The sequence below is a fragment of the Pecten maximus genome, chromosome 14 (genome assembly GCF_902652985.1).
Source record: "Pecten maximus chromosome 14, xPecMax1.1, whole genome shotgun sequence".
NCBI classification, from domain to species: domain Eukaryota; kingdom Metazoa; phylum Mollusca; class Bivalvia; order Pectinida; family Pectinidae; genus Pecten; species Pecten maximus.
The window spans coordinates 20465447-20493115 of NC_047028.1; the positions used below are offsets into that span (position 1 = coordinate 20465447).

Consider the following 27669-nt stretch of genomic DNA (forward strand, 5'->3'; position numbering starts at 1 on the left):
TAATGTACCGATCTTCATGGTATTCATGCCAAAATTGATATTAGATTATCTATGTTATATAATCTAAGGAAATAACATCATCCTTATTATATTGTCCAGGCTGATATGCACCTTTCAATCACATTTTTTTTAATAAGTCTAAGATATTTACTTGAAGTAGAAGTTGTTCTTAACCTTCATGAACATCATGTAATAATAATAATTGATAACTTTTAAAATTGTGTTAAAATGTAATAACACAAATATAATACAGTAGCTGTGATAATCTAAAATTATGTTTGGAAAATGTACTTATCACATGTGTGATGTATTCGAATATTTAATAACAGAACAGGCTTTCTCCTTATCATTCCATGTACATTGTGCAAGATAAAATCAGTACTATGTAAAAGTAAAATAAAACCTGTTGATAAATGTACAGAAGCAAGACCTTTGATAAATATACATCTATACCGTGACTGTTAATTAAAGTTTTTGAGAAGAAAAAAATATATAGTTATAGTTTCTGTGTACGTGTAGTTTAATTTTTATGGGTATATTATGGATATTATTGTAACTATTTTGAATAGGTTTGAATAACAAACCGATTATACAGTTCAAATTTACCTGAATATTGCGTTTACACGGAAATCGCATTATGATACACTTCTACTTTCACTTTTCACATATAATGGGCCAAGTTACCTAACTGCGGCGAATTAAGTTTTTCCATACACCAGGGCCATTCGGAACACCTTGCCCGATTAGTGTGCCTCCCACAAAGCGGAAGTTCCGTGTGGTCTCCGCACAGCTCGCTTTTAGAAAGCTCCAACAAAACACAGGGATTTGGCGCCACTTCTGAACCCACACGGTCGATAGGCCTGTTGGATGCACAAAGATACCCTGCCATTATATATATGTTATATTTCTGTCGTCATGACTCTTCTTTACGTATGACAAGCCGCTGTTGAAAAAGAAGCATAAATAATATTAATAATTTATATCTCAATATTAAGACTTATTTATTAATGTTAAAATAATATTATTAATTATATCATTTAATTCCTTTATCAATGTTAAGATATATACCATTTATACAATAATATCAATAAATGAAAAATGGTTTTCAATATATGATTGATCAATATCTTAATAAATTAACAGCAATTCATTTGTTGATATTCATTTCGTAATATCAATAATAGATATATCGATAGCATTGTTTTCGACAATTAATACTGTTGATAGGCCGATATACAGAGGTAAATTGCTTGATAAAAAAGTAGTTGTTTTACCATATGTTGAAATCGTAGTTTTCTTAGAGGTCAGTTTTCCTGGTTTTCAGTATATGTCAACTCTTCATATGGTTTATAGTTGATGTACCAAACTGGAATAATCACAATTTAACTACAATTTAATATTCTTGATCAATCTCCAGCCTCAGCCTACCTGTCTATTTTAGGAGGGTTTGGAATCTAAAGGAAAATGGGACCTTCACTAATCAAGTGATTATGCTAATCACCTTTTGAACAACTGGGCCCTGGTCTTAACTTCAAAATTGTTTTTCTCGATTTTTTATGCATGGATTCTCAAAATCATTCGCTACATACGAAAACCACACACTCCATTCCTATGCCTTTAAAATTATTCATGTATTCATAGAGGTTAAAAACGCAAACGAAGATATATAACGCCTTACGTTTTTAGCCGTCCTTATAAACAACCACCCACGTAGCTCTTGATAGGAGTTTAAACAAAACAAAACATTTATGATATGATAATTAAAGGATGCAGACAATATGCCTTATAAACATCTGAATTATTGGTTTAAAATGTTAGTATCTCTTCCGGATATTGTTATTGTGTTATAAATATAACCCACCAAATAGTTGTATTTTAGTTCAAGCTCCTAAGTCTTTAATCGTTGGAGAAACAACAACACGTTCGGTAAGACTGCTATGAATGTTTTCTGACCTGGCGCTTGCAGTTTTTAATTCCTCTTAATCTTCATTTTATGTCCTCTTGTTCGATTTGATTTTTCAATTTCAAATGGTCTCGCTGTTTTGTTTGTTTTTTGGGTTTTTTTTTTTTTTTTTTGTGTATCACGAATAATTTATAGTTGAATCTCATATTAATTCAAAGAATGCTTAACTATCAACTTTATCTAAATACTTGTACCTCTGTTACATCTGACATCTTTTAGATTAAATCACAATTTCTGAAAGAATTGTGAGAGTTGTTTCCCCTTACACAGCTATTGCACGACATACCGCATCCGTTATAGCCCAATAAAAACACAGGAACGACTGAATTCAAATAAACGATCAGCACAGTTTATACAAATAACTGGATCTGATAATTTGCTTATAGCGTTTTCGGTAGTAAACATGTAAGAAACATATAAGTATTTGATAATATCTCGTGGCATCATGCTTAATACAATATTTTGTCGATATTCATCTTTGTGGCGGTCTTTAGGTACAAATAGCGAAGTGTATTATGACTACGATGATGTAATATGCTTTGTCGTTTTGTTTTGACGCTGTGATACATTTTGTCTTTGTGTGTTGACGCTGTGGTATATTTTGTCTTTGTGTGTTAACGCTGTGGTATATTTTGTCTTTGTTTATTGTCGCTGTTGTATATTTTGTCTTTGTGTGTTGACGCTGTGGTATATTTTGTCTTTGTGTGGTGACGCTGTGGTACATTTTGTCTTGGTTTTTTGTCGCTGTGGTACATTTTGTCTTTGTTTATTGTCGCTGTGGTATATTTTGTCTTTGTGTGTTGACGCTGTGGTAGATTTTGTCTTTGTGTGTTGACACTGTGGTACATTTTGTCTTTGTTTATTGTCGCTGTGGTACATTTTGTCTTTGTGTGATGACGCTGTGGTACATTTTGTCTTTGTGTGTTAACGCTGTGGTACATTTTGTCTTGGCGTGTTAACGCTGTGGTACATTTTGTCTTTGTGTGTTGACGCTGTTGTACATTTTGTCGCCGTATATTGACGCCTTGGTACATTTTATCTTTGTTTATTGACGCTGTGGTACATTTTGTATCTGCGTCTTGACAATGTAATAAGCTTCGTCGCTGTGTGTTGTCGCTGTGGTGCATTTTGTCTTTGTTTATTGTCGCTGTGGTACATTTTGTCTTTATGCGTTGTCACTGTGATGCATTTTTTCTTTGTGTTGACATTGTGATACATTTTGTCTTTGTGTGTTGACGATGCAATATACTTTGTCATTATGTGTTGACACTGTGATACATTTTGTCTTTGTGTGTTGACACTGTGGTATATTTTATTACTGTGTATTGACACCTTGGTATATTTTGTCTGTGTGTGTTGACTCTGTGGTATATTTTGTCGTCTTGTGTTGACGCTGTGGTTTATTTTGTCGCTGTGTGTCGACGCTGTGATATATTTCGTCTTTGTGTATTGGGGCTGTAATACTTTTTGTCATTGTGTTTTAACGCTGTGGTACATTTTGTGTCTATGTGTTGACGCTGTGGTACATGTTGTGTCTATGTGTTGACGCTGTGGTACATTTTGTGTCTATGTGTTGACGCTGTGGTACATTTTGTGTCTATGTGTTGACGCTGTGGTACATTTTGTGTCCATGTGTTGACGCTGTGGTATATTTTGTGTCCATGTGTTGACGCTGTGGTACATTTTGTGTCCATGTGTTGGCGCTGTGGTACATTTTGTGTCCATGTGTTGACGCTGTGGTACATTTTGTGTCCATGTGTTGACGCTGTGGTACATTTTGTGTCTCTGTGTTGACGCTGTGGTACATTTTGTGTCTCTGTTTTGACGCTGTGGTACATTTTGTGTCTCTGTGTTGACGCTGTGGTACATTTTGTGTCTCTGTGTTGACGCTGTGGTACATTTCGTGTCTCTGTGTTGACGCTGTGGTACATTTTGTGTCTCTGTATTGACGCTGTGGTACATTTTGTGTCTCTGTGTTGACGCTGTGGTACATTTTGTGTCTATGTGTTGACGCTGTGGTACATTTTTTGTCTCTGTGTTGACGCTGTGGTACATTTTTTGTCTCTGTGTTGACGCTGTGGTACATGTTGTGTCTCTGTGTTGACGCTGTGGTACATTTTGTGTCTATATGTTGACGCTGTGGTACATTTTGTGTCTCTGTGTTGACGCTGTGTTACATTTTGTGTCTCTGTGTTGACGCTGTGGTACATTTTGTGTCTCTGTGTTGACGCTGTGGTACATTTTGTGTCTCTGTGTTGACGCTGTGGTACATTTTGTGTCTCTGTGTTGACGCTGTGGTACATTTTGTGTCTCTGTGTTGACGCTGTGGTACATTTTGTGTCTCTGTATTGACGCTGTGGTACATTTTGTGTCTCTGTGTTGACGCTGTGGTACATTTTGTGTCTATGTGTTGACGCTGTGGTACATTTTTTGTCTATGTGTTGACGCTGTGGTACATTTTGTGTCTATGTGTTGACGCTGTGGTACATTTTTTGTCTCTGTGTTGACGCTGTGGTACATTTTGTGTCTCTGTGTTGACGCTGTGGTACATTTTGTGTCTATATGTTGACGCTGTGGTACATTTTGTGTCTCTGTGTTGACGCTGTGTTACATTTTGTGTCTCTGTGTTGACGCTGTGGTACATTTTGTGTCTCTGTGTTGACGCTGTGGTACATTTTGTGTCTCTGTGTTGACGCTGTGGTACATTTTCTCGCTGTGTGTTAACGTTATGATAATTTTTGTCTGTTTAATTTGTCGCTGTGGTACAATTTGTCGCTGTGTGTTGAAGCTGTGGTACATTTTGTCTTTGTTTATTTTGTCGCTGTGGTACATTTTGTCGCTGTGTGTTGAAGCTGTGGTACATTTTGTCTTTGTTTATTGTCGCTGTGGTACAATTTGTCGCTGTGTGTTGACGCTGTGGTACATTTTGTCTTTTGTTATTTTGTCGCTGTGATACATTTTGTCGTTGTGTGTTGACGCTGTGGTACATTTTGTCCTTGTATGATGACACTGTGGTTTACTACATCCTATGAATACCCGTATTGTGTTACTTAAGCCCCCTGCGTGAATCTCTTATCTGGAATCCTTCAGTAGGTTTGCTTTGCTCATCAACTCACGGTATGTTCACGGTATGTACAGTATATCTATAATTGAATCCCAAATCGCATGTCTTTAAGAGTTGGCAACATGAGTTAAGAGACATTACAAATATAAACACATTACAATTATTTTAATCATATACCATATGAATACAACATTCATAATTAGACATAGCATGTTTTATTTAATTCGATTACAGACAACTGCGTTCGTTTGGAAACATTGAATAACAATTCCTAAAATCAATACAATAAAATGTAACCAGAGCTTTCAAACGCTAATAATTTTGTTGAAAAAATCCGTCTTCAAATTTTTTTTTTCAACTTAGTGTTGAAACCCAGTTAAACTTCAGAAAATGTTTCAAACATATTTTGATTAAATCACTAATACAATAGAAAGCGAATACTTCATATTCTCCTTGATCCTGTACAATAAAAAGATGGCGATATTTTCTGCATAAACCAAACTTAAATAAAAAGAGACAATTACTTTGATTGAATTTAAAATATCCGGATTTAATGGAGCCTTTTTCAAACCTGATCATCATTCTCGAAAGATGTAAAAAAAAAAAAAAAAATAAAATAAATAAATGAAAAAAGTACGGGTACATTTATATGGATTCTTCCGTACACCAGCGCAATGACCTATACACATTTAAAATTAAAATTAACGAAGAAAGAAAGTAATGAACAAATGTTTATAAAATATAGACCAAACTATTTTCTCCTTACTTTCATTCCGGGATGTGTACGATGTAAATATAATCCTTATTCGGCCTTTGCTGTTTGTATTAATAGACTCGTAGTTTAAGCCAGAAAAAAACTAATTACATAAAGGTATAACAGAACTTTCCCCGTCTTAGAATTTGCTTTAGAACACTGAAAAAGTAACAAACAAAATGTTGCATTACTAAATGACGATAAAATGAATGAATTAATAAATAAATAATAATAAGATAAAAAAAAACAAAACCCAATAAACATCTACCAAGCGAATACTTTAATAATATAAATCCCTATATTCACGATTTTGTGCACGTGCTGTCCTGAGTGATACAGGACACTGACCGATTATCGTATTGTCGTCAGAGGTACTTTTATGGTCAAATTCATTTCGGATTTTAAATTGAATTTCTAATATTACCCCGGGGAGATACTTATCCGCCTTACTTATCCTGTGTGACCCCTTTACGTTTCCTAATCCAGTTTTGTTTTGTATGCCTGGTATGTAACTCCGCGAGTTATATCGGAAATCTTCATACGACAGTATGTACCGGTATGTGATATTGTTAATGGGTCATTTTAAGCGTCATCAATATTCTTAAAGTCATTGATAGTAATCCGAGAGTGCTTCAAATGATCAAAGAGGGGAAACGGATGTGTCACTCTGGTGCCTAGAGGTAGAATAAAAAGGAAACTTTAATAATATGTATAAATTGAATATAATTTCAAATCACATTAAATATCACAGCTCGCTTACATAAATTTGAATATTAGAAGCAGATAGCATCGCGCATAATTCAAAATTAGAATGAAAGTAGTGCTAATATCACTGGCGGCTATAGGTTATAGCTGCGAAATGGATTTTTTACATTTCGTACATAAAGCCTGACAAAAAATAGGCTACTATGTCACATACGAAAGTGATATATTTATGTTTCTCATTATAGCGGCGCCAGTTTCGTCATATACAGGTAGACAGTGTCACTCCACATATATATCAAATACACCTATACAAACTGACGTGAAGGTCCCAGTAAAATTTATTTTACAGCAATCGCGAAACAAGTGATAACCCGGGAGTGTGTGTCTCCGTGTGATAGCCGACTTTATAGTGCTATCTCACTGAACCATACTGCAGAAGAGCATTGTAGGGATGGGGAAATCCGGGCGAAAACTAACACAGCGCTGAACGCTATGATATGGGATGGGTGCTCCAACCCTGGAGCTTCGAGGATGATGAAATGTATTGAATAACCGTTGCGAAATTTACATTTTTCTTATTATTATTTCTACTGTTCGGAACCTTATCAACAAAAAATTACACATAAATACATAAAAAGTCCAGAAAGTGTTAAAGACAACGTCGACAATCAAAATGGAAATACATACAATTTTTTATAGAAAATATAGGTCACACTTTTTTCTTCTTTTATAGACTACTCGTGGATATTAGAGAGAAGACACTGATATTTATAATAAAAATATACTATATAACATACTTATAATAAATCATCAACGAAACATAATTCATCATCATAGTCCAAGTAAAGATAGAAACATAAAATATTACAAATATATGTAAATAGAAAACAAATAATGGAAATAAAGAAACAACTTCACAATGTTTATCAAAAGTTAAGTCGTCAAACCACTAATGAATAAATCCTTAGTTTTCATTGAAGAATGCAGGAAGGTAGTATAAATTACAGTGAGACACGTGAAAGGTGAGAAAATGTGAAGTTTACGACAGCAGGGAAGGTATTGTGTTGCTTTTGTCCGAGTGCCTGTTAGTTACTGTCGCGCTTCTGTCTTAGTTCTAGATTTATTTAACCGTATCCCTGTGTTAAGTTTATTTCCAGTACAGGATCCTCTACGCCGGACTCAATTAATAACAATGAAATTTCAATTAATTGCGACATTGAATTAGGTCAAGGACATATACATGTATCAGATTTATAATCAAACTTCAGGCTTTAATTTTCCCAGCGTTTATCAAGTCAGGGTTTGTATATTTGTAATATTTTATGTTTCTATCTTTACTTGGACTATGATGATGAATTATGTTTCGTTGATGATTTATTATAAGTATGTTATATAGTATATTTTTAGTATAAATATCAGTGTCTTCTCTCTAATATCCACGAGTAGTCTATAAAAGAAGAAAAAAGTGTGACCTATATTTTCTATAAAAAATTGTATGTATTTCCATTTTGATTGTCGACGTTGTCTTTAACACTTGCAATCACATTTTCCTGGAGATTTTTGACGTCAGAAAATGCAAAAGGATTGCTTATTGGATTTCAAGTTGGAGTGTTGTGGGGACATTTTCTTTGAATGTCCTCCTGTTCCATGTCGGTTTGACTGTTTCTTCGAAAATTCAATAAGATTTTATGAAAAGCTATCATATACATTTGGTAAGCCTCGGTCATATCGACCCATATACCCCGGTAACTCAAAGCTGGCAAACAAATTTTCCTTAGCCGATCTGGTAAGATAGATTCCGAAATCCAGGTGTTTGTCCGGTTGCCCTCCTTTGAACTGCTTCAATCATATCTAAATGCTTTCATCGTAAAAGGAATGTTGTAAACTTTATTTTATGTTTACAACAATTGCGAAACACGTTATATATCAACTTATATTAATCACGCTTGTTGGCCTGGATTGAAGCGCGCGATGGGTCTTACTGTTGGAGGAAACCGGAGTACCCGGAGAAAACCTACGTGGCAGCCTGATGACCCCATACCAATTCTCGTCTGATCGGGGAATCGAACCCCGACATGTCTCTTCCTTCTAGTACTCGTCACTGATGCAATGGACATCATACAGCTGTTTCGTCCTTCGTGGACTCGTCAGCGATGCTAGGGACATCATACAGCTGTTTGTCCTTCCAGGACTCGTCAGTGACAATAAGAACACAGCTGTATGTTGTTTCGTCCTTCAAGGACTCGTCAGTGATGTAAGGGACATCACACAGCTGGTTCGTCCTTCCAATGATTTAACGCACTTCTATTAACAATGAAACACAACAAGGATGAGACACAAGGAGAAACCATTGTACAATTTAGAACATAATATAATGTACATTTTAAACATGAAATAGATTATTCATCTGTAAATGAGAAATATTAATATATGTATATCAAAAGTTATATAAGCAGATTTACCCTTTTCTATGAATTCCTGACATTTATAGATAATATATTTTATAGCCGATACATACAGTTAATATGAAACATTCCTCTTGTAAAACATTATTTAGTAAGTAGAGCATTCCTTTCCAATTGTCCATCTCCAAATTATTCCTGACCCCAATGTATCATTATAAGTTTCAGTAAGGATGAGACATTTATATATATAAAAAAAAACAAGTGTGAAGTGTAAAAATATACATTTCATATAAACACAAGTTCATTGGGTATATTATCATTCCTCTCATTTCCTCTATTCCTTTCTATTGGTTCCTGATATTTATTTGTGTACTGTGTCTATAAACAACAAATACAATAAGAATGAGACATCTAGCTGAACAATGGTATAGTATGAAATAATAGATATATAATAAATAAGATGTTATACAATGTATTTATCTCCTATGTACATTGTTATCGTAATAGGTAATGTGTATATATATGTAAAAGAACGTAGCTGATTCATTCGACTGCGGATGTTTCTGGTGTGAAATGTATGGAACTAAGTATTATAGAAAGGTAGACTGTGATGACAACATACAGGTATGTTAATTACGTTTAATATATAGTTTTCACTTTTCACATGTATCAATGCAAGGCAAACAGACAATATACCATGGCAAACAGACAATATACCATGGCAAACAGACAATATACCATGGCAAACAGACAATATACCATGGCAAACAGACAATATACCATGGCAAACAGACAGACAGACCGATAGGCAGGCATTCTTTAATTAATTTTTTTTTTTTTTTTTTTTTTTTGTAATTTTCTTGATTTTGATTTTTTTCTTGTATTTTTGTATTTTTCTCATAGTTTTTTAAAACTTTCTTCAAATAGTGAAAAACCTCTTGAAATGCAATAAGATATGCTGCTATTAAGACACGATGAAAAGTTGGAAAGAATCTACCATTATCAAAAACAATGATACATTTCCATGTCGGTGAGAATATATCCATTTGACCCGGTTGCAAACTATCTCTCCGATTTTAAATGATTGCAATCTAAAAAAAAAAAATCAAATTGCAAGTAAAGATCTAACCCGAATGTAAATTTACGTATTTTTGTATTTTTAAATACAACACGTGTCGCTACAATATGCTTTTAAAATAAAGTTGATTCTAATAGTTTTAAAAAGGCAGTGTTATTAAAGAGGCAGTGAACGGCTCAATCTAAAGAAATGTGATAAAGAACATCCGGGCGATTTAGAAAATTACCAGCAACAATAATGTGAGAACATTAGTATCTCTTCCTGAGGGAATCTGGTGTTAATGTCTGTGTGACATTATAATACTTATCGTAAACATGTTGTGAAGGTCTTATAATGAGCCTGAGGATGTGTGTAGCTTATCCTCAACAGCTCAAGTGCTTAGCATTTGTCTTCAGTTTTGGATTTGCCTTTTAGATTTTTTTTTTTTTTAAATACGAGGCAGATTTAAACTCTAATAGACTGAAAAGCGCTGCGAGAAATGGCGGGATTTGATTAGTACACTGTTGGCGATGACATCTATTGTAAAATATAATTTAAATTAAATCCGGATATCACGCGAAATGGAAAGGTAAACAAATTTCCCCTTGGGCAGACTTAATCATTTTAAATGTTAAATCTGTGTTTCCATCTCGGTCACTGATCGTTACACAAGACTTTGTACACGTAGATGTATTATCCTGTGGAATGCAAGCAAAGGAACAGCAATGGCGTATCATTTAAAAAGGCATTGCCATGTTTAGTTAAGTGGCAGTGAACGTGAAATTCAACACAATTTGTCAAATATTTGGGGAAAAAGAAAATGACAAACATTAAAGATAACAACTAAACAACGAATGTCTGGTTTTCAGTTTAGAGTACATCTAACCGAAAGGAACTGCTAAACTGTCTAAACACGATGTAAATGACCCACTATTTATAGAACTTTCAAATAGGAATTTTGAAATAGATAATGATATCATATGCTCAATAGTGAATATCCAACGGCACCACATGAAGTTTTAATGTACAGCCATTTCCACATCTCAATATTTATTTGGTCAGTTTTTTTTATATTTGTTTAAGTAGATTTTTTTTAATATAATTGAATTACTGTATACTGTGAACTTGGATATTTACGCGAGGGGAAAATTTACGTTAAATACGCTAATGCTATATTCCGCCGCGAAAATTTTCTCCATGCGTATTATTTTGTGATGTACGTGTATGTGGTGTTTATGATACAATTTAAAAAAATCACGGAAATAATTGTCCTCCATGAGTATAGTTTACCTGTCGAAAATCGCGAAATTAAACGGCCACAGAAATAACCACGTTTACAGTAGGACTTAATTAATTTTCACGAACCTTCAAGGACGACTAATATTATCAGCAAATTGAGACATGTCTACCATAAGTAAATACGTGATAAAACCGGTCGTGTTATGTCTGTCTGATAAAGATACTAATCTCAGACTGTCGTGAAATACTGACCGATTACATTTAAAAGCGACTGGAATTTTAATCCTCTGTTAATACGGCATTTGACATATGGAAATGTACTTACTATTTCCCCGAGGAGAGTCTTATATCTATCTGTTTGGCTCGGTTCTATCCAGTTCCATTGGTGACGTACATACGTATGTATATTAACTCAAAATTTGAATATCTTAAATATGTTGATAACTAAGCATCAGCTAAAGTAAACAGTTATATCAAAATTGATGAAACGACGACGAATAATGAACAACGAGAGATTTCAGTAAGATTCAACGATATTTATTTTCCCTCAGCCACACTTTGTGTGGAAAAATAGGTCACATTTATAAAATGCAGTGATTTGGTAAATACAAGAAGCAACGTCAAACTTTTTTATTTTTTTTAATCTACCTGATGACAATCCTTCAGTACAATAGGGTCGGGCAATGATAAATATAGCGACACAAAATTCAAACACTAACTTTGGGGGGGGGGGGTAAAGATTACACCAATACACTACGCCACACACACCTATCACAGCAATCAACCGTGGATGCTGTTCACTTGCAGGCAACCATCGTCGGATATCGTTGCTATCGTGTAGTCTGGTTCTTTTCTGTGAATGCTACGACAAACAACGGTGCATTGACGCCAAATCTGCTTCCATGAAGCCATACATACGCTAGCCAAGGCTTCTGATTACGTTACACTCCACGAAGAACTTAATCAGAAGATACAGTATTGATAAAGTAATAAGGACGGTAACTCTGGCTACCTTTTCTTAGCCCAAGTTTCCTCTGGCCTTAACACCATCTCTGGTGTAGGCTACACCAGTCATGGTGTTAGGGCCAGAGGAAACTCTAGCTATCCTCTTCTATAACACAAAGGTTTCGACACCAATTAGTATGCGGCATGCTCGTGATCTCATTATCAACCTGTGTGTCGGGTTGTGTTTCTCGGGAAGCTGAAAAACGGGCCAGTCTGTGTTGTTGCGATTGTGTCCTTGGAAAAGACATTTTACCCTTATTGGTCTAGGCGGTATGGACGGGCCTCCCGTATGTTCTTCAGTGAGGTAGTCACTAACTACTACAAGGAGACCCCACCTCAAATTAACCCTAGCTGTTTACGGGGCGATAAACCCAGCAAACAAACACAAACTATAAGAACTTTGACTGAATTATTTGAACAACAACACAGACAGAACCAATCTCTCCCGAGTGCATTGCGGTTCCCGTCATGAACCGCAATGCACTCTGGGAGAGATTGAGACAGACGGACATATATGTCTAGGTATTATCTTGGTAGACTATATGCATGTAAATGTCATACATTATTCAATTACGTAACTAAAAATGAACTTATTTCATTGGCTAAATCTATTATTGATATATATGAGATTAATTAATTCACATTGCTGATGTCCATCCTGTTTTACCATGCATTATTGTTATCCATTTGTTCATATTCATATTCTCTGCACTGTACTGTTTACGAGAACAAACAATTGTCATTGTCTGAATCCCATGGTAGAACTTATACGTAGCTCTATTCGTCTATGTCTGTAAAATCAACTACTGGTAAGTTGCTGCCACAATCAAGTGGAAAGTTATAATATTGTATAGGTAACGTCAAAACTGATAATGAAGGTTCTGGAAAAGTTGCACGTGAAGTAACAATACACATGATATTATTTCAGGGCTTTTCCCGTGGAGAGTCTCCCGCTATATTATGACAGCGCAAAATACAATTTTATAGTTTTCTGTGGCGGGTACTATGGTTATACCGAGTCATCATTGTGCTAATCTGATTCACAAATCTATATACACAGCCGCAGTAAGGTCTAAATTGTTAAAATCGCGCGAAGTAAAGATTTGTGTAGTATCAACCAGATTGGCGTTTAATTAGCATTATTGTCCTGAAAGTCAAGTTGTCGTGATGTTTTTGATACTACACTGAGGCAACACTGCGCTGTAACTTCTCGGATGTATGAAGCACAGTGAATTCCAAACTTATGCATTAATAATTATTTTACAACAATTGCGAAACATATTAATCACGCTTGTTGGCCCGGGTTGTTCAGGCGCGAGGGGACTTGCTGCGGGAGGAAAACGTAGCACCCGGTGAAAAACCACGTGGTCATGCAGGTAACTCCATACCTTTCCACAACCGATCGGGTAATCGAACCCAGGCCGTCTAGGTGAACCACTGTGCCACCCGACCACCCATATGGATCGTTGGTTAGGAATTCGCGCCAAGTCCCTGTCCCTGTGGTATAAAGATTCTTTAGCTGTTCCGTGTTCGGAATCGCATAATTCCTGTGACATCAGAAAAACCACAGTCGAGTGGTAAGTATTTCCATTATTGCCTCCGTAAAGCATTTCTGTAAACATGAGTTATCTTTATAGTGTTTCATCCTGCGGAAAAGACACACGTAGGTCAAACAGTTAGTTCTTGAAAGTAAAGATGGCAGCAAATCCACACCAAAACCTACTTATTGAGGTGCATGTTTCTACGTCTTGTTTACGTTCGTGATACAAGCTGGAACCAAGAGGAATGTACGCATGAATTGAGAAAAATGCATGAAGAACTTTCTTAGAAATATTGATAACAAACTTTAACTTTCAAAATTCAAGGTTTAAATCGATCTCAAAATTAAACGTGCCAAACTAGGGACAGAGGGGAACCTGTAACCATTACCACGAAATCCGTGACGGATGTTGACTTCTAACGGAACAAATACTAGGTTTAGAGAGATGCGGGTTGATGAAGATTGAAAGAAAGTTTCATGATCGACATGATGAACTCATTTCGAAATACGACATATTTCCTTATCGTCAAAACCATAACTCTCATTTGAGATTGTGCGTAACCCAGATTTGACCTAGATTTGTTTGGTGGGTGACGTCGATGAAGCAGAAGACGTTTACTCTTCCGTAGCCCCTGGTCTTATTCTCTCTGTACTTTTTCAGGAGTCTCAACGCAAATCTATAATTTTGTCTATAGGTTGCCCATATATTACCAATTCTAGGTCAGAATTATGGTCAGGTTATTGTCGGTATTCTTTGTGTTTTTTTAACATCCTTCTAGTACTTTCAATGAAATACAATTGTACAATAACAAGGAATGATCAGGGACGGACGACGGTCCACAGACGAATGCTCACTATCGTCTATTAAAAGAAAACTGAGAAAGCTTTTTATCTTGTAATAGTCATAGTTTATTGGTGTCATTCAAATTATCAACAAAATATTTACATTTAGGATCACAGACCAGCTGATAAGGTATTTTGTACAAAAATCTTGGCACATTTGAAAATTTACCTGTAGACAGGTGTGTGAATCTTTGTAAGCCTGATGGATAAAATAAGGGGTGAACGTCAAGTCGACAAAGATCCACACACCTGATGACAAGTGTATATATACAACACGGGGAATTGTTTTCACAATGGTATGACAACTCCAATACAGCTAATATATATATAATAATAAATAAACTTATATATTTAAATACTTTTCTATCGTACATACACCTGTTCTTATCTCATTTTCTTTCTTTTATCTTTCTATTTCCTCTCTTCTTTCTATCATCACACTCTTGCATACTCATATGAATCAACGATCCAAAGATCACATTCATTTTAGAGGAAATTCTACTCATTCAAGTACAACAAACAAATTCAATAAAACAAACAGTTTCTACAGTAATTGTAGTATTTAGAAACTGTAGTATTTTATCATTTTTGATAAAAATTCTAATTTTTCTTAAAAAAAAAAAAAACTCGATGAAACCCTTCAGAACTTGATGTAACATGTGATTAAACAAATTGTCCATAACTGAATACACTGCATGAATAACCCAAACTTTTTAACAATTAACAACGTTAATGCCAATTTATGTTGTTCCAAGTTTTGACAATGCCATATAAGGCTTAAAACAGATTAAAGTTTAAAATCATTTAAGAAAATAAAGCCCTGAGGTATTTGGCAGACCTCACTGCATTTTTACGGGTTTATTTTCTATCTGTTCCCAAATATTTGAACGTTTGCCCATCTTTACAAATCTGTCATGGTTCTTAACCAAACTAAACAATGTGTTTCGATAATTCAATGGAGTACTGATAGAATCGTACGTTGCTGAACATGTTACATATCACTGAGTTTGAATAGCTTTACAAATATATCAGCAGTGAGTCATTACAACAGATTTTTTTTAGATCAAGATATTTAATCTTGTTAATTCTTCAAACTACGTCAACTATTTCATAGACTGAAACCCTATGACATAAGTATAATTATGATACTGTCCCTATTAAAGGGACGTGGTATGTCTTACCCTGATGTTATAACCTCTGTTCCACATCATGCACACATAAACACTGAAGAGGAATCCCATATCAATATTTTGAATGTTAGTCATTTAAGATCCCATACTGATATCAAGTTTGGTGGTCATATCTGAATATTAATTAGAAAATGTTCAGTACTAATTTTACCATTGGTAGCATTATATTAATTGGGAGTATTGTAATGATAATTTCTTTTGTACACTTTTTATTTAAAGTAAGTCCGGCATAACAAATTTTTGGGTAACTCAAGGGTATCAATTTCAGGGGTGCAATACTGGCTATATTCCTTATTTTTGCTGGATAATAAAGATATTGAATCTTAAAAAAAAAAAAAAAAAAAAAAGGTGTGCAATGTGCACATGATGGGATAAGTAAATACATCAGTTCAGGTAGGTGAAATATCACACATACACATAGTGTATATGATCCGTAACAAAACATAGCACCGCACATCAATGTCCTGGTCTACATTGTAGGTGTATTATTATTGCACATGAAACCCTAATTAACAGGTGAGAACAAGTGTAAACACCAAACAACACTAGCAACTTGTTCATATACGTCGTGTAACATAGTTCACTAGACATGCAGCTAGGAGTGTTCAAAATTTCTCAAGTAGCTGTGGTTAACCATTGACCCCGGGGGCTCATTCCTGGATATAGGCTGAAATCGGTACAATCCTTACTCCCAACAGCACTTTATAGTCATCTTACAACCAACACAGTCAGGAATTTCCATTGACCTGGGAGTGGGGTTTGATACTAATAACAGGCTACCGGGTATCGCTAAAATATGGTAACACAAAATTAACAATTTTCTGGCAAAGCACCCACTAGAAATATCAGTCTTGAAACACGATTTGATAACATTCCCATCTAAGTATGGACATCTATGAAGAAACATTTCATAAACACTCAATTTGAGCTACCATCAATATGAACACATTATCAAATGATTTCACATCATTGAAATGCTGAATGCTACACTATATGAAATGGAGGCAAAAAATATGATGACATGATTTTCGTCTGGATGATGAAAACACTAACACCATTTCTAAAATTAATTTTCACAATAACAACAACTATAACATGTTAATGCAAAACATATGTCATTTGTTGCTTAAAAATGTATAGAAGTCTATATTGCTTAATATCAAAAAGGTCAAACCTCAAAGTTCAAAGGCCATAGTTCATTCCTTATGGTGCAATATACACCACAGTAGCCACATATAATGACAACAAAGAAATATAAACAACAATACAAAATTTTCTACGTCTTCAAAAGTGAATTTTCTAATTCAAAACAAGTGTCATTCATAACAAGTATGAACAGCCAGACATAATCTACAGTATATTTGGTATCAATAAAATGTCCATTAGTTATTAAAACTCACCCTGTGTATTTTATTTGTAAGCAGAATAAGAAAACAATTGCTAGAACCTTAGGTAAAACATAGGTTGGACATTTTGAGACAATAAAACATGCAGGGTATTGTTGCATTTTAAAAATCTGTTCAAAAGCTTTAAACCCTCAAGTTTGTTCTTATATGATTAAATCCAAAGACAAGTATTCTTTTTAAATCTCTACAAATGATGTACATGTATTTGTAAAAAGTCCTAAAACTTAGATTTTATGAATAACATCATAGTCTGAAACAAGTTCAACTTGTTCCAAATTTCAGCACATTGGTCTCTGTGAATGGTTCAGGAAAAATAAAATATGATATTATAAAAAATCACCATTCATTTGTGGAATGCTTAAATGTTTGCAGGTTCGTGTTGTGAAAACTGTATTGAAAACCACAAATTATCTTCATAAATCATTCCTAGACTTGTGTACTTAGCAGAGATATTCAGTATTGTGATATTAATTCCTCTTTACGAAAGCCACATAAACAAAGTCAAGGTCTAGATTTGCTTTTTAGAATTTGTGGTCAACATTACAATTCAACAACTTTCACGAAATTCTCACGGGTGTTTTTCATTATCAGGAGGTTATCCTGCGAAAAATTCTTCCTTCGAAAAATTATCATTCATTTATAAATTTTTTTTTCTGCGAAATCTTGTATTAGTTGGGCTCTGCTTCAATTCAACAATAGAAAAAGCATATTCCACTTTTTAAAAAAACAAATGGTTTGCTTTCGATCACTAAAACATTGTGTTTTAATTCAATTCCATTCAATATTGAAAATTATCAAAAAGTTATCTTCAGCTGTAAAAATCTGTTATTGTAAGGTTTCCTAAGATAGATTTCTCTGACACTGAAGCGGGTGAATCATACACACCAGTCTCTTATTATTCGTTGGCAATTTTGGTAAAAGTCCAAAATATTCTGATACATAATAACTTATATCCAGAATTCAAAAGCCCTTCTGCTTCGGCTATGACTGGCCTCTCCTTTCACATGTAGCACTAAATGATGTTGTATTCCATCGCTTCATTCAACAGATCTATTTAAGGTTCTAAATTGCATAAAGTTTATTGCAATCTACTTGAGATGTTCATCATCATGATGACTTAAGCTGCTGAGCAGGTTTCTGTGGTTTGGATTACGAAAAGGTTGCTAGCCATTATCATATGGTAACCAGTTAACTGTTGACATTTCTGTAGAAATGGCTAACTGACAAGCTGCCAGGCTGGTTTCTATGGTAACTAGACAACTGTCTAAACACACGGGTCACGAAAGTCTAGATGGCTGCAGTTGCTACCTCTACTTGGACTAGAAGAAACCACCCCTGCTTCCCAGAGTGTCATCGCAGAGGGTAAAACAGAACAGCAGGTCTCCAACTCATCATGGATTCTCAAACTACTGCCTGTCTGAGACACGTCGGTGGACATTCGAGGTAGTGTCCCTCACATCTCCCATGGGGTAAATACAGCTGAATGCTGTTCCTCCCAGGCCTAGATACAGGGGTACCAAGGTGTTTATATGGGACTTTGATTCCCTCAGACTTTGATTCCCTCAGACCTGCCAAACCTTATCTCCTTCATCCTCTGATGAATCTTCCTTATCCTGCCAAAAGCAAAACAAAAATAAATATTTGAAAAAAAAAAAAAAAAAAAATCAAACTTAATACTATGTATATCCTTTAGCTTCCTGAATTGTTATAATTCACAATTTGTGAATAAATTTGAAAATATAAAAATATATATCCATATTACTACCATATACAATGTATTACCATTCCTGATTATTTCCCTTTTTATTATCAATATATCACGATGATTTAACATTGTCAGATAATTACAGCTGACGATGGAGACAGGCTTACCTCAGACCTGTTATCAGGCTGGACAAAGTCGTCAGACAAATTCTCACAGTCTAAGGAGAACTTTCTGCCCGTTTCTAAGGCACTTGTACTGCCTGAAAGTTCAAGGATGTTCTTATTATACAAATGTCACTGTTAGTTACTGTAAACTTTGTCACACTAAAAATTGTTTGTATTTATAGCAGGCACATTAAATGTTGTCATCTGCCCCATCTACTTTATACATGACACACTGATGATTTTGTTTCTTAAATAACAAAACAATTGACATTTTCTATCAATATTTCCCAACACACATTTAAGCATTGTCAGCTTTCTTTTCCTTGTATAGATATATTGAAAAACTAGAGAGATTTGCATTCATACCTGTTTTGAAATGGCGGGTTGTTGGGAAATCCCGATAACTGTTGTTGTCTGATTGACTTCCCTGGCGTGTGAGGGTTCCCGTGGCGATGAGGGAGGGGCGTGGTGAGTGTAGCGGTGTACAATAATTCAGAGTGTGTACACTACTGCTGCGTGTCATAGGTGCTCGCTGAAATACTCGAATCATAGCATCCTTCTCCGCAAGCTGAGTCTGCAAGGACTTTACCCTGATGAGTGAAAAGGTGATAAATAATTGAGGGAACTAACTAACAAAGCCTATTTTAAGTTCAAACTATTTCTTTATTAAGTACAACCCTAAAACACCATTACTCAACATACCAAAATGAAATTGATCAAAAGGATAAATATGCAATATGATCGCTTTTTTGAAAATATTACATTGACCTGAATGATTCTGATTTTGACTCGAATTCAGTGATCTGTGACCAGAATATAATGACTTACTTTGACTCGAGTTCAGTGATCTGTGACCGGAAAACTTCCTCCACCGGTCCCACCTTGGGAGGAAGCTGTAGTCGTTCTGAGTCGAATGACCACTGCTCCTGTAGTTCAGGATTCTGTAGGGTAAGCTGACGCATGTTCTCTTCCAGGTATTTCTGCTCCCACTGAAACATAAGTGTCAAACGTAAGTAAAATGTAATAATAATTTTAACAAATAATCAAAACTTCAATTCTTTTTTAAAAATAAAAAGGCAGTATTGCCAATATTGATTTTAGATTATCAGTATTTCCCAAATATAGTTCAACATTTACCTTAACAACTTCTGTTTCAAGCTGCAGAATCTTTGCTTCTTTTTCATTCAGAAGTCGCTGTAGGGAGTAAATGTTGTTCATCTCTGACGCTGTCTCTTTTCCTGGCTCTGTTTTAGGAAGTGTACCGGTCTGTCAAAAAATAAATCATTTCATTATCTTAAACAGCTCCAATTTGCTTCCATCTCATTTAAAATAAATAACGGGGTCCAAATTTTAATGTGCTTTACTATCAAGGAGTATAAGGAAAAAATAATTTGATTTCTTATGAGTAATATTAGCGTTGTTTACTTTGTTTACCTGCTCTTGTGACTTGATTAGTTTTTTCTCCAGATTTGTTCTCAGCTTAGATTCCATTTGTTCACGCTTTTCACATGTAGCTTGTAGTAACGAAAATGCACGCTGTAACTGGTCAAGTCGCTCCATCTGCACTTGCTTCACACAACACTGTAAAAAAAAATTGTATTTTCATTTATTTTATCAAAGAAAGTCTTAACAGTGAATAATTTTTTTTTAAATCTATGAAGACTTGATTAACTACAAAGATAAATGTTCATCTTCGTCAGGGTTGAATCTTATATACAACAAAAAGGAAAAAAAATCTGTTTACTTTCACATACGCTGTATTAATCATTTGGACGTTTTACATTAATTGATTAAAACTCACAAGTTTTCAAGTAAATCAAACATTCAAATGAAGTAGATTGAAATTGAAATTAGTGACTTACCTCCTTCTCCAGCCTGACGACATTGGACTGGGCATTGGTCAATGCTCCGTCCAAGATGTCCAGCTGATCCTTTTGTCCTTGAACTGTTGTCCGGAGTGTCGCAACCTCAAGCTCAAAACGGTCACGTTGATTCTGAAGTTCCTTATCTGTAAATACAGAGGTCAAAGTTACAACTGAGAGTAAAATAAGGTCACGAATAATCATATTACATACCTTTACAGATAATTTTGAAAGTATGGCTTTTGATTGTTTGGAAATGAAGGACTTTGACAAGTTTAGTATACATGTAACTATTTTTGCGTAAATCTAGCTGTTTCCATTATACCTTCGCCAATATCAATTTCACTGATTACCGGTATTTATGTAGAATTCGGTGAAAACTTACTTTTTGCCAACAAGGCTGATGTACCTTCCTCTCTTTCTACTCCTTGACTTGGCTAAATAGATGAAAAAAAACTCAGGTGAATACATTGTGGTCCTACATACATATTTTAATTCACACTGATGTAGAAAAGAGTGCACAATAAAAATATATCATAGAAATTAACAATTATCCTAAAAGCTCTGATTGCATTTTGATTTAACATTCAAACAAGAAGAATTTAATACTAGTTTTTATTGAATGTAATCCAGACTTTCAGTTGTTCTGACAATAAAAGTGGCATAATTTTACTTCAAAGTTCTTTTAATTTCAAGTTGACCCAATTTTAATTACGATGTTAAAACATCAACAGACACTTACCTCAATGTTAGAACCATGACTAGATTTTTCGAATTTTTCTGCAATTAAAAAAAAATATTGATGAATTTTCGATTATGTTTTAGCATTAAGTAAATATTCAACCATATTACTATGAATGATCTTTAATTTACATTTAACCATATTTGGGAATACATATAAATAAATCACATTTGTATGAAATAGCAATCGGAAGCGTTTACCTGTATACAATAACAATGAAGGATTTGTCGATAGTGTTTACAATGACATCCCCCTATTGACTCACTGGGGAAGAATGTTTTAAACTGTTGAAAAGAATTTTGAGTAAACACTGTATACCTATATATACACAGTACAGCAATTATTTTGTAAGTTCAAAGATTTTTGATGTTTATTCCATTTTTGTGTTACCGGGTACGTTTAGTACCCAAAAATAAAATGATCCATGACAAAGAATTGAATTAAAGATAATTTTTTATTAAATTAAAATTTAATGAAGTATAACATTAAAGACATCGTCTTACTACACACAAAATCGTCCAAAGATATAAATCCTTTCATAATATGATGTAAAAAAATTGGTTCAAAGAATCTTTTTCGGAGCTCCTATTAACATTAGGGGTTTAATGGAGTATAACAACATCTGCCTCTAACCGAACAGTAGAATACATTTCTTTAAAAACTAGGCACAAAAGAAAAGCAATTTATTCTTTTTGAAGGTTTTTACTGAGGACCTGGACTCTGTTCCACATTCCATGTAGCGGTGTTTTTCAAAGGCTAAAATCCTTATCACAAGTTTGCCGTGTTGTTACACAAAAGAGCCTAACGATTATAGAGGGAGAATGGAGTAACCCTACACAACAATAGGTGGTTGAGCCGATCCTTGCCACGTGTTCGACCAAGTGTGACAGACATAATACAGTAGACATTCCTTCCCAATTCAATGTCCTGTTACTCTACCTAATTCATAATTTCCTTTACAAATAAAATTCCTCCTTTTAAACTTCATTTCCTTTTATTCCTATTTTGTGAAATTTAATTTCCTTTCTGTCCAACTTTGTTCCGATCTGCTCACCAGACAGAACATAGCCCCCCTCCCCCCCCTGCCCCCCCAATTTCTTTTTTTTTTTTTTTGATAATATTAGAGAGATGCAACACAAACACTAAAATGATGATATCATATATACATTCGGAAACTGTAAGTAAGTTGTATAACTTAGAGCTAGACTTATTCAATGGAAATAAATGTTTCATAAACCATGCAAATTAATGCCACCTGCAATCTAGAGTTACAAATACTCTCTCATTCTGTCATCTACATCATCAAATATGATAATTAGAGGTAAATCGGCACCATGAAGCACATTCCTTTACTTATTCTGATAACACTAGAAACCAGAGTGGAACAACCCAACACAATCACCAGATCATACTACAAGGGAATGTTAGGTGAGATAGGTAATGATTTTTAAACCTGTTATTACATACCTCATATAGCTGTCGCCAAATATTTATGCAAATAAGGCAGGTGTTAGCACATATCGTTTTCACATGATATGTTTAAGTATTATTTTAAGTTCTATAAAGATGTTTTAAGCACCATGACAGTTTGATCTATCAAGAAGATGAATTGCTTACCTTTCAATGTCTTGTTCTGAGAGAGTAATTTCCTTATTTGCTCCTCAAGTCGCTTTTTCATCATTTTTTCTAATTTTTCTCGCTTTTGCGAAGACTGTACTAAAGATTCATATGCCTCATGGACTTTCTGGATTTCCATCTCAAACTGTAAAAGAAAAAGTACATAAATAGTATTAATCAAATTCTCCTGTAAAATCTATCTGCATTTATATTCACACAATATTTTTGAATGTGGAACATTTCAGGAAAGTGAAGAAATCTTTAATACCAAAAGACAACAAAATTGTAGAAATATGAAATAAACTAATATTAAGTTCAAGGTGTATCAGCTCTCTGACAAAACTTTACCTTATATAGAATATTTACCTTTTGAAGTTTGGAGACTTTTTTACAATAAATATTAAGATCTTCTCGTAATCGCTTGTTTTCCTCTGTCAAAATTTCAACCATGTCTGTCGTCCGTAGAGGATTAAGCTCATGAGCAGCAGGCGAACTGTAAACAAAAACAAAGCATCTTTAATCTGAATCCTCTAAAGGCACCACAACCATTATATAATCGGTGTTTTCTTTACGAACGTCTAAAATAGACGTAGCAGAAGAATATATATTCACCTTTGTCTATGGGGAGGGAGTTGCTGTGAGTGGAGTTGTGCTGCTAATGCTTCGGGGTTGTGCGATTCCCAATATCTGTGCAGATCGGGTTGAGAATGACACGATTTTATTTCCACTGATTCAACAGTTTCATATGACCTTTTCATTTTTGTTCTGTCCATATTTTCGTACAATCCATTTGCTCCAGGATACTGCGGTGGAGGCGTTAGCGTTGTAAAATACGCTGCCTGTAAACTAGAATTCGTCGTTTGCTGTTGATTTGATCCTGTATATGCCCAGTCTGTATTAGCAACGGAAAATGAACACAAATGTGATTCCCCCAAGTCTTTACCGCCCATCCCACTATCCCCAACCTTCTGCCCTTGGGGCAGGAGGTGTGGGTGTTGTGTCCAGGGGTAGAACGGACCACTGTTTAGATAGCCCCGATTATCCGTGGGGTGGGGTACTTGTCCGTAGTAGGGGACACTACTCTGTTGTGATTTTGAGTCCTGTGCGAGGCGCGCCATGATGCTGTATTCCTCGCTGCACTCTGTTTGGTGGTGGTAGGAGGGAGTGGCAGTTTCCTCCCCCTGAGGTTCCTGTCGCTGTGACGATGACAAGTTCTCCATGGACGAAACCGAAACATCCGTACTCGTCTCACTCCCAGAGAAACTCTGACGAAGACCTACAATCACAAAACGAAGGTTAAAATCATAAAAACTATAAACTTATACACTTTAGTTGTGATTTTCTTTCAAACATTTTTACACAATATGCTGCACTACAGCATGTAAGCATTTTAAAATTTCGCTTGGGAATTTCATCCAAATCCCTCACACAGCTTTTAAAATTTTATTGATTTTATGTCTGGTAATACAACACAATAAAACACCTTTTAAAGTATAACTTACCGGAAATATCAGATTTAAAATCACAAACATAGAATTTTCCCCAGTCGGAAGTGTCATAAAACCATTTTTGTCGATTTTAACACTCGCAGTACGGGATGTGGTATTATGATATACATCATAACTAAAGCATTTTTTTTTAAAGCGACACTATATATATATATTGAAAATGTACATCATACATATGATTCATGATATTACAGTCATGTTCTTTGTATAAAGGAGTGGATTTCATGGAAATCTTCACAAATAAATTTCAGCTGCTTTTTAATTTATAATGCTGCTGCTTCTTTGCATAAAATGTAACCTATACTATATATTTGTTCAGTCTACTCTTTCTAGAAAAAGTAAAATTTTAGATAACACACCCCTATTTTTTGGAATTCATAAATCAAACCAAATTAAATGGATGCATATATCTGGTTACTTACTTGGCTGGGCCATCTGTTTACTGTGCCCAGGGTAGGGGGGTGGATCTCGATATTGTGACTGCATCATCAACCCTTGGTCAGCCTCCGTAACTACCAAGTATTCATCACTTGAATAGGCCTTCAGCAAGTCTACAACACACAAGTAAATATCTGGTCAATTACCACTCTTACTGATTTAACCACAATAACCACTATATAACCACTGTAACCATTGTTGCTGACTTATCCACTGTAACTGCTATAACCACTGTAATTGCTATAACCAATGTAACTTATATAACCACTGTGACTGATTCAACCTGTAACTGATTTAATTAGTAGCTATTTTAACCACTCTAACTGATTTAACCACAAACTGATTTGATCACTTTTATTGATATCCGCAACCATTGTAACTACTTTAACCACTGTAACTGATTTAACCACTGTAACTTATTTAACCAATGTAACTGATTTAACCACTGTAACTGCTTTAACCACTTTAACTGCTATAACCATTGTAACTGCTATAACCACTCTAACTGATGTCATGCCTATTACAGAATGTATTGTTAAGACTTAAATACAATTGCAGAGTGTTCAAAAAATGTCACACACCTAAATCAGTAATAACATTTATTTATTATCAATTATTTCAATGGGAGTTTTTTTTTTTTTTTTTCAAAAAATATACAGTGTAAAAAATATATAACACTGTTTTACTTTTTAATTATGAAGTCTGTATACATATATATATATATATCTACGCATACAAACTCATTAAAGACGATTTAAAATCTTATGATGTAAATATCTAACACAAACTAAACTGCTACCTCATTATCAATAACTGGTGTATGCGCTTCTTCCTAAATGATTATAACAAAACATTTTTCAGACCTGCGTCATTCCACCAAAAAATGAACATATGGTGGATGTGTTATAACAGCCCCACCTGTCTGTAAGCCATAAAGACCGTTAATTTTAGCTGCTACGCTTAGGATCTTTTCCACAGCGCTCTTAACAGACATTTGAGGAATGTTTAGAGCTACCTATAGCATGTACACCACTAATAGCCTTATCGAGACTGTAATTGAATTTACACGTAAAAACCATTTCCGCTGTTTTCAGTGCCTGATCCGCAGATCGGGTACAAATTTGCAATGAAACTGACAATACGTATTAAACAGAGATATGTATAGATTATTATACATTTATATAAACTATGATAGCAAAATGGTTACTCCTATTAATATATACCTTTAATTATATATATACTCGTACGGATATATTAAGGATCATACATATAAGTGGCTATGTAATCATAATATGGAATTTATTGAGTTCAATGATTTGGTATATATGCACCACAAGCCTTTACCTAAGTGCAGACATTTCAAACTAGTGAATTACGCAGTCACAAGTGTAAGATTCTGTTCATCACATAACTCATCTATGAGAATATATTGGTAAATTCTCTCAAATTAATCTCTATATACGACAGGTTATTTTTTAATCAGGTGGTATGATTTTTTCTACAGAGATTAATCGTCAATTGTTTAACGTGATATATGTATTTGTGATGTCATAAATACATGTCTTATATATGATATTGATCACATATGGCTTTGTTTAATGTTACATAATGGGCCAGTAATTATAGGATAAAGGTATATAGATATGTTTCAAAAGCATTCACACATCAATTATAAAATTGCAGAAAAATCTAGGCAAATGGTATCTTGACAGTATCTTATCTCAAATGACCAACAACGCCTAGTATTAATGATTATATATAACAGTATTGTGTCTGATAGCTCAGAGGCATCGACTGTTGATATATATTGCCTGATAATATATATACCGGGGACACAACTTTTTTTATATACCATACCTACACCCCACAGCCCACAGCAGGTACCCTAAAATTGTTCCACTTAATTTAAACCACTTGAATAGCAAGTATTTAATCAGACATGTGTCTTTATATGAAAAAATCTTAATTTTGTTCTTGTCGAGATTTCTCTCACCGCTCAAAATAAATTCTCCCAACTAGAGTTTGTGAGACAAATGGAAGCTTAAGCTAAACAACTATTTTGTACACAGGAACATAGCAATGATTTTGGCAAACTCTCCACATGCTCCATAACACTTGCATACCTGTTGACTGACTGTATACGATATTTATAGAATATAATATCACACAGATTTGCATACAATATTTTCATGTAAATTAACAATAGATTTAAGTGAATATAACCAGAAACTTAACTTACCAATGAACATGGAGACGAATAGATGTTTCAATCAGCAAAAATATGGTTTGTTATGTTTACAAGATCCACGAAAACAACACAAAGAGCTTCTCTCCCCTTTGGATGACTGTACATTTGGACTGTGTATAACAAATCTAAGCGGGCTAGCACATACCTTCCCACTCCACCTAGCACAAGCCACATTGGTATGTAGAAATCCCAGATTAATCTAGTCAGCTTTAAC

At 34.6% G+C, this 27669-nt stretch overlaps 1 protein-coding gene across 3 annotated transcripts in view; it reads right to left on the reverse strand.

The window, feature by feature from the left end:
• Window positions 1-14617: 14617 nt before the first annotated feature.
• LOC117341988 (angiomotin-like) overlaps window positions 14618-27669 on the reverse strand; it is a 35363-nt gene continuing 22311 nt past the window's right edge. For 2 of the 3 annotated variants that reach the window (XM_033903920.1, XM_033903918.1), the window contains exons 2-14: window positions 25192-25320; window positions 23874-24537; window positions 23628-23754; window positions 23262-23406; window positions 21645-21682; window positions 21288-21339; window positions 20903-21048; window positions 20475-20621; window positions 20178-20306; window positions 19869-20029; window positions 19407-19630; window positions 19044-19135; window positions 14618-18784 (exon numbers count right to left, since the gene is read on the reverse strand). In XM_033903920.1, the coding sequence (XP_033759811.1) occupies window positions 18734-18784; window positions 19044-19135; window positions 19407-19630; window positions 19869-20029; window positions 20178-20306; window positions 20475-20621; window positions 20903-21048; window positions 21288-21339; window positions 21645-21682; window positions 23262-23406; window positions 23628-23754; window positions 23874-24537; window positions 25192-25258 (2043 nt within the window). In that variant the 5' untranslated portion in view covers window positions 25259-25320 and the 3' untranslated portion in view covers window positions 14618-18733. Of the gene's footprint in view, window positions 18785-19043; window positions 19136-19406; window positions 19631-19868; window positions 20030-20177; window positions 20307-20474; window positions 20622-20902; window positions 21049-21287; window positions 21340-21644; window positions 21683-23261; window positions 23407-23627; window positions 23755-23873; window positions 24538-25191; window positions 25321-27446; window positions 27579-27669 lie in introns of those variants that run through there. The other variant, XM_033903919.1, reaches the window with a different exon arrangement.